The 8,822-nt window shown below is 41.4% G+C and overlaps 1 protein-coding gene and 1 long non-coding RNA gene across 4 annotated transcripts in view; one reads left to right on the top strand and one right to left on the bottom strand.

The window, feature by feature from the left end:
* The window catches only part of LOC112214051, a 140,738-nt gene that overhangs the window by 117,144 nt on the left and 14,772 nt on the right, over window positions 1-8,822 (bottom strand). The gene's annotated exons all lie outside the window — the stretch shown is intronic.
* Window positions 1-8,822, top strand: part of LOC100741684 (storkhead-box protein 2) — a 115,899-nt gene that overhangs the window by 99,765 nt on the left and 7,312 nt on the right. For both annotated transcript variants that reach the window (XM_024372355.1, XM_024372359.1), the window contains exon 4: window positions 6,539-6,994. In XM_024372355.1, the coding sequence (XP_024228123.1) occupies window positions 6,539-6,994 (456 nt within the window). The remainder of the gene's footprint in view (window positions 1-6,538; window positions 6,995-8,822) is intronic.

Genomic DNA, 8,822 nt, shown 5'->3' on the forward strand with positions numbered 1-8,822 from the left:
AACTCGCCTGGTTGGCAGGTGTTCATCCATATTTACCGAAAGGCCGCCTCGAAGATTCAACTTTATCGTTACGACAAAATGGTAAATTGTATTTTATAATACAGTTTAATTTCTGGAAAATTATGAGATCCTGGATTGTTGTATGTGCAAACGTATCGAAACTCGATGATAGAAGTTTCACACGAAAGTAGGATTTTTTATGAAAAAGGATAGTATTTATTAAAGAGGCAATTCCTGACATATTGAGGTAGAATTTTACAACTTCCACCATTAACATTTTAAACATTAATACTTTAGAGTATTGTTATCGCTTGTCTCATTTACTACGTTTTGTCTAAAAGCGATAGCTAGGTGATTTTTCCAGGAGAATGTTATGTTTTATTGCAAATTAAGGCGTAAAATGCTCATAATTATTCAAAGCTATTAAAATTATTCAAAAATTCAATTATTCAAAGCTGCAAAAAATTCGTTTTACACATTTTTGCAGTCACTGCCTCTTTATTTGAACAGTGTAAGCATCAAAAGCGTTCGATTAAACCACACCATGCCACTCACATATAAAGATTACTCGTCTTAACGTGAGATACTTATATTAAGTTGTCCGAAAAATGTCTTTCTTTTACAGATACGTCTTTTACAACGACGCGTCTTTATACAAACATGAAACCTAATCTGTCGAATGTTGTAATCTTTATCTTGATAAAACAAAATGGATCATACGTAATTCGATAAAATAATATAAAACGGAAAATATTGTGCATCCACTATTTCCTTATAAAACGAAAGAAATTTTTCTGACGACCCAATATTACAATACATCGAAGAAACGTACTTCTAAACGATTTTCAACTGTCCTATTTGCATCTCACTTACCCTCTTGCCTTATAATTTGTTTGACTGCATTCGTTAAACTTTGCTTTTACGATACCGTAGCTAATACAGAACGCTACATGTAACCTAGCTGCAAATAGTTTTAATTTCATAATTGGAAACGAAATCTAAAACCAAAATGAAGGTTCAATTCGAAGACGATTCTATGACTCGATAATGTAAGACGAGAAGTTGACGGCGATCCTTTTGAAAGCAAAGAAAAGATCGCTCGTGATCTTCTCTAGTTGAGTTCAACGTATATCTTCCAAGACAGTTTTTGTTGCGTCACAAACGAAACGTACCGCTTTTCCACGGTTCCCGTGTCTCTTGCTCTCGTCTTTTCTCATTCTTGACCGTAGCCTGTGTGTAATCCTAATGCAGACACAGAGGCGAGAAGCACGAAGCTACTTGCCTGCATTAGATACCTAGGCCGATATGTATGTAGTGGAAAGCATTCAAAACGCGGCCGGGACAAGATTCTCACGAGGAACACGATGTTCCACGCCCCAGAAACTGACGTATCGAGTTCCACGATCCAACTGGCCTCTCCCTGACTCTTGTCTGTCTGCGCCCCTCGTTCCGTCCTCGTCGACAGCCCCACGAAAATTGTGCAACCGAAACGTTTCTCGGTTTCTTCGTGATCCCCGTTGTTGGCAGCTTACGGGTGTAACGACGCGGGGTATTATCCTGCCACTTTTTCCGACCGTGCTCTCGCGTCGGATAAGATCTCGTAAACGAGATCGAAACTGGCCTCTCCCACGCAGACATTATGCCGTCTTAGTTGGGCCATTTACTGCCCATACACCTTGTGTATACATGCTTCCACATGCGAAACAGTCAACGATCGCGAATAAATTTCAAGCCCCGGAGACTCGCGTGGGGGACCACATACGCGTCCACCTCGGCCATTCAGAATGAAAAAATTGAAATAAAATTTGCTATCCGTACTTTACACCAGAGACTTTATAACTTTCTTCGGCGCTGATATCAGCGAATAAAACATTTGCAGAGCTTATCGTTGCGATTCCATCGAACCATATACCATGGAAAATGTCTCAACGATTTTTCATCTCGCGAGAAACTACATTGTTATCGGTAAATTGAATTATGCTAACGCTACGAGCGAGGCGTACGAAATTACATTATCACCGACACTCTTTCTCTCTCTCTCTCTCTCTCTCGAAATTTCTAGAAAGATCGTGTATACGAATGATTTCATTCGTTCAATTTCATTCGCGTGTCTGGTAACACGAGAGACGATAAATAACGTCAATGTAACCGAAGCCCACTTATTCTATACGCTGTTCTAATGTCTTTTGGCGAGGGCGTTGGTTAGTAAGCTGTCGTTTCTGCGAAAGAACCACGAAAACCGGACGAGTTTCGAACCTGTAAAGGTCTCGCACCTGTCCGTAAACCGTTCTCAGCTCTCCCCATCCGTTGTCGACTCGTCGTCGTCGGCGGCTCGTTCCTTAAAAGGAACGCGTGGGTGGGCTACCTCCTTGCATAATTACGTGCGTGCAACTCCCTCCTCGTGGGCCGTGGAGAAATTCCAGGCAAGTGGGCAACTGGACCTCGTGCGACGACCGTTTCCAACTTTTCCATTGAAATAACCACGTGATGAATATTCCATGAGAAAGTCGCGAAAGAATCGCAATCATCGTCGATCGGGCTTCTCTAGCGCCATACGCAACATTGATTTCTCGATGGCGTATTCCAACGATCAGTTCTCGGTTTTATCTCGCGTTCGACACGGATGCCGGTAGAAATTGAAAATCTGATATTACCCGATACATTACAATCGTCGGAAAGACAACTCTCCAATGCAAACTGGTTTCTCGCGATAATATCCAAGGAAGACGGACAGCTGGCGATACTCGTCAAGGAACAAACGAGAAAACTCGCGATAGCGCATGAAGTACAACCAGATCTCGCCGGTAATTTCTATACGAAGAATGTCCGGCCTATTTACGACCACCCTTTAACAAGAGCGTACCAGACAACAGACGCTTTCTGGTGAAGTTGAACACGTAATTACAGCTCTGTTTCTTCCTACCTGTCCGCGAACAGGGACTCAAAAGCAACTAGGGGACTAGAACAGCGAGCGTCATCGAGCGGTGCACGGAAATGGCAGTGATCCGTGATCGCGACCTGTTCCAGAGGGTAGATTCATTGTACGCCCAGGATTTAGTGGAATTCAAAAATACGAAAGATACAACCTTGCGAAAATTACATGCCACGCGATTTCACGCGATAAACGTTGAATACGGACCATTTACGTACAGAACGATTTCCTTATCTTAGATGGTACGTAGGATCTTGGAATAATTATACAATTGCTTGTTGGACATTGAAGAAGCCATTCGGAGTATTTTCACTCAACGAATTAGCTAAAATTATTATTTTCGCTAACGTTTTAATTATTGGCAAGGTAATTGCTACAGGATAAGTATTTTACTATATTTTGTTTAAAATGTCATCAGGTTATTGTTGAGGTATAAAAAATAGTATACTTAAGAGAAATAAATATCAGAGGTACCATCGTTAAGAGGGTGTATGTGTGTGTGTATAGAATAAAAATTAAATTTTTCTTCTTAAACGCTGATACTCGCGAAATTGCTTCGTTCAACGTCCATCGAATATTTTTCAATGTAGAAGCGGACGATCGATATCTGTCAAGGGTCAGCGCAATATCGTGTACAGAAGGCCGAGCTACCCTTCGAAATTGGCATATGGCACGCGGCGATGAGGGAAATATGTATATTAAAATGCATTACGAAGGCCCATGGTGGTCCAAAGTGACGGCGAACGAATAAAAGTATTCAACTCAGTTTTATTGTGTCACAGGGTCCATCGTGCGGTGTATACAAATCAGAAATGACGGTTAACTTTCAAACAGACGAATTCGCGTACCATCTGTTTCGTTCATCGGTCTACCGACGTAACAAGCGAGCAGCTACAATATATCGATGAATTCTATATTTTTGAATTGTACAATATTCCAATAAAGTATAATCGTCGGACAAAATTGAACACGCTGACAGAAGAACTTTCCACGTATTAATTTGAAAATATATGTCTGAATGACTAAGAACATTGCATGCCTATCGAAGCATATCTCTCATGTATGATTCGCAACTTTTAATCGTCCATCCATTATCCTCGGATGCCTACCTGACTCAATCTCATAAATTATCTAGCTTTCAGGTAACAACGGAGCTAACTGCAATATTTCAAACTATTATAGACAATTTAGCTGAAATTTAACTTTTAGATCTGATCCTATTAATTTGCCTAGCTCGTTTCCTTGAATTACCTCAGAACATCGTCAACTCTGCTTGATGTCTAGTCTGCGATTTAAATACACCAAACATCCAAAATAGAGTACTCGTTATAGTTTTTGATGGATAAAAAGAGGTCTTATTTACTTAAAAGTGTAAGAGCTTTTATTCTGTTTGAATAAAAACTAATTCTAATTCTACCGTTGCGACCATAAAAATATACAAATATTTGCATAAAAATCCGTAGTCTATCGATGGCCAACGCAATCTGAACTGTTAAATTAGACGTTGTATGTCAAAAATCAGCGTACGGTAGGAAGAAAAAGAATAGGAGGATTAAATGTGACAATCTTCCTACGTGTTCAGAAAAAATTCACATGGTGCAAAGGTGATACGGTTACTCATACATTGCAACACAACGTCTCTGATGACAAGCTGTTTCCTACACGTTGTGCTCTTGACAGCATTGAATATTCTTAGCACGAGCGTGCGGATACCACTGGAATTTCGGAGTCCTTCAGAGTCGCGAGCTTAGAATAATCCATAGTCTTTTCGTGGGCGTGGACCAAAATGTATGAGAACAGGAGGCCCTCGGGGGCTTGAAAGTCACCTTAAAACGTGACCGGAAGAACAAAGGCTTCAATATCGCCACGAACGTCTCTTTCTTTTTCTCTCAATCTCCTTACGGCGTCGAAAATTTTCAGTTTCCATTTAGCCTTAATTACCTTTCCTGTGTATCGCGTTTATGGTACGCCGTTTGACTGACGTTTAAAACGCTAATTAAGTATTGTTAGCCCGGAGCAGATTTGTTCTGGCATACTAGTTTTCTCCGCTCCTAGAAATTGACCGTTTTAGTTCTAACTCTCTGTGATCTTGCACGTGGGAATGCATCTGGTCGGTGTGGCGTTTCACGAAAATCGAGACTACGAACCAAGATACGCGTGTATACAACGTTTCTGTTGTGTTTCGTACCTAATTTAGAAATTACAGACGTTGCACCGTCGACGATATTATAAATAGGTGGAAAAGACGTTTATCACGAATGGGAAAGTGTACCGTGGTATTATCGGTATCTGCTCGCCCGGTTATGACTGCGATTTAACGAAAATTGTTCTCTTTCTCTTTTTCTTCGCTTATCGAAAGGTTGAGATACATTCGCATGACCAGTCACGGAACGTTATATTACGTCGTTAAGCATTCAATAAACGTATATTAATAATACAACCGATAAATCTACGTTTACCCGTGTTACTGTACGAATGACCGAATCGATACCGATAAACTGCTATTTACCAACTATCCGCGCGGTCGTTTAAATTTTCCGCTTTCACGAAAGCATATAGCTACGCGCTCATCGCGCCATGCTACGCACGACAAATTCACGAGAATATTCCGTAAGTGGATTTATAGGCGTACGTCGCTCGCATGCGAATGCACCCGCAGATCTGCCGCGATGTACTTGTCACGAACTTAATACAGCCGCCCCTGTCTGCTGGAAATGAAATTCGATATATTTTGCCTTGTTAAACCTCCGTCCCATGAATACGTGAATTCAGTGGTAGAATTATCTTGGGATTATATGGAATAATCTGGCGCGAAGAGTCAGCTGAATTTCGTCGACCTCCGAACAGTATCGGGAACAGAATCGAAAGATATTTGAAATCGAAGCGTACTATACGTAATATCGGGACTGTGGATTTTTGCGAATTTATGGGAAACTCAAAAGCGTAGAAACGTTTAAATATCACGTTGAACGAGCAGAAAGTTACATACGTTTCTTAATGAAACACTTTGTTTGTAGCTGGTACGCGCATGGAAACTCGAACCGTTTCGGTTGAAACTAGAAAGGCAGTTACAACTGAATGTTGCTAGTTCTTAGCAGACAACCTGGCTGTTACGATTTCATTCTGTCCAGCGAATATACATGGAGAATTTTAATGAACGCGAGAACTTTAAAAATCCGATAGCCACATCTCCTGACGTCTGATCTTATCGTTCGTACTTCCACGAAGCTCTACATCCGTCGCTTGTTTCGCCTTGTAATCAAACTTGATCTCCCTTAGTAGGCGACAACTGTTAAACTTGGGGAATGCAAAAGTATGCGACAGTATATATTTATAAGTATAAATTTGCAAGTACCGTGGAAGTAGTTAAAGTTTAAAAGTATTTAAACGTCAAGGACAGAGAATTAACGTTTTCAAAAATAAACTATGCTTCCATAGTTAACTATTAGCCGAAATACCGTAACAAAGCATAATTATTTCTTAATAAAGGAAAGAGAAATAATCGACGATTAAATCAATTTCAAAATAATCAGAATCACGGATAAAATTCATTCCACATCATGCGCAACGACCTGACGTATAATTGGCATTTTCCTTCCTGTGCAGGCGACATCGACGATTGCCTGGTTGCCCCAGTGGCCCAAGGACAATTCACACCTCTACCGGAAGCTCTTTGTTGGGCCATTTTGGAGTTGACTTCTCAGAGGCAAGCTGCCACGCTCGACACGCTCAGGTCCGCCCTTAGGAATGCATTTCCGGCGATGCAGAGACCGAGCCGCGAATTAGTTTACGACGCCCTCGCGAAACTCATGCAAGAACGAAAAATTTATCACACGTCACAAGGTTACTTCGTCGTTACGCCCGAGACCAGGAGGCTGAGGCGCGATTCCAGCAACTCTAGGAGATGTTCCAGAGAGGTGAGCGGATCGAGAGGTCAGGGTAGCATGCTCATGTCCAACGACGAAGCTATGGCGCTCGTACACGGTGAGATGCTAACCCTGAGGGACGGCGACGTGACGCATCAAGCTGTGCAGACGAATCTCGCAGACGTTATTTGCGGAGGTAAGAAATCTCTGAGCTCACAGAAAGTTCTCTTACTTTTCTATCAGGTTTCATCGCGAAACTTCATCGACAAGAAAGATTGAAAATCGTGTGGAATTTGTTTTTCAATTTCTTTTATAATACACAAAGGCTAAAGAACACAAGTTACTACTAATATTACTAATTGCAAGAGAATTATTGTTGGTGTATATGATACATGTTGGTGCAAATTTCAAATGAAATAGATTTACGTAAACTGCACGTAGTTTCTTCGAAACATAGTACATGTATTTAATGAAAAGTAATATCCACGTGATTCGACGCGCTTTCCCAAAGACTGACACAATTACATTATTCGATTTTCAGTATCAGTCCTCGAATTGAAGAACTCTTGGATTGAAGTTTTTTCTCCATTTATAGCTTCATTTAAAATAATTTTGTATATTAAAACATCATCCGGGTCGAGTAAAGGATGTCTTTAACCTTCCCCAAATGCTATGTATTCGGTAACTTTCATCTTATTTCTTGCAAGTTTTTTAAGTTCGTATAAAGAAACTTAAATATTCTGATTATTCACGGTGGTCGATAGAAAGATCTTAATATTTCTTTGCGTATCCTCTTTGCGATAATTATACGTGATATTTAGCAATTTTCTTCTTCAACCTGATTCGTAATTATTGACAATGGGAAAATACGTTTTTAATGACCGACATCCGTTCATCGCTCGTCTAAAGTTTGGCGAAACGTTTCATATAAATTGCTACATTGAATTCAAAATTTAGAGGACCGTCACACATACGTATCGACTTTTAATGAAACGTACGTAAGTACGAGCGAAAATACCTAACAAAATCGCGAATTTTCGTGCAAAAGATTAGCCAGGAAACGAAGTTTCTCGCGTCGCGAAGGAACTTAATCGCGGAGAGACTGGTCGATCGTGGCAAACTCGTTCGGCACGTGTTCGGGGATCGTTCCGAGTGTCCAGGAGTAGTGTTCGTTGGCTCGGCTTGCACCGGCAGATCTTTTTCTCTAAACTCGATGGACGAGTCCAGTGCGTTTATGTTGTTGTCGTCCTTGGCAGCCACGCAGTCCCGCAGCGGAAGACGGTGCATTCCTACGCCGGATCGGATCGAAAAATTGTCGCGATTCGATTTAAATTGCGCCACCCTTATCTTGGTATTTAGAGTGGCTGTCGTCTCGGTGGTGAATTTATACCAAGTGGTATGCTTTAAAATTAGAAATTCAAATGGAAACGCATATTACCAGAGGACTATATAAAGAAAAGTCTTCTTTATCGAGTATCGTGCGTGCTCTCTCGCTATGGTCAACGCGATTTCAGCATTGTACGATAATACTCTTTCCATATATTGCCCTGTACTATCAGCGTTTCTCCATTGCCATCCGGTAATAGCTAAAATATCGCGTGCAGCGATGTTACATTGTTACCCGCGCCATTGATCGCCGCCAGACACCATGAATCCTTGCATGCGATCGTATTTGCTAGCTTGAAAGCACGCTTACGTTTCGTCCACGTCGAAGTCTCGCAGTTGTAGTTGTGATCGTCGTTGTTGCTGGTCGTGGTCGTGGTCGGTCAAAGTTTTGGAGCCGCGCAAACTGGAATTTTCTGGCGCATTGACACGGAAACACCTTCAGCACCTTGCATGTTTCGCCTCTTACATACATCAGCACGTGTATGGAGGACGTACACGCGAGCATCGGTACACACAACAAGAAGAGAATAGCGTCCGTGCCAAGCCGACGATCCCTGGAAAGCGTTTAGCACAGCCGATATATTAGCTATTGGTCACGACAATGTCTACCGTTACACACGCTGTCGAGATCACGTGGG

The sequence above is a fragment of the Bombus impatiens genome, unplaced genomic scaffold (genome assembly GCF_000188095.3).
Source record: "Bombus impatiens unplaced genomic scaffold, BIMP_2.2 scf_0011, whole genome shotgun sequence".
Taxonomy (NCBI): domain Eukaryota; kingdom Metazoa; phylum Arthropoda; class Insecta; order Hymenoptera; family Apidae; genus Bombus; species Bombus impatiens.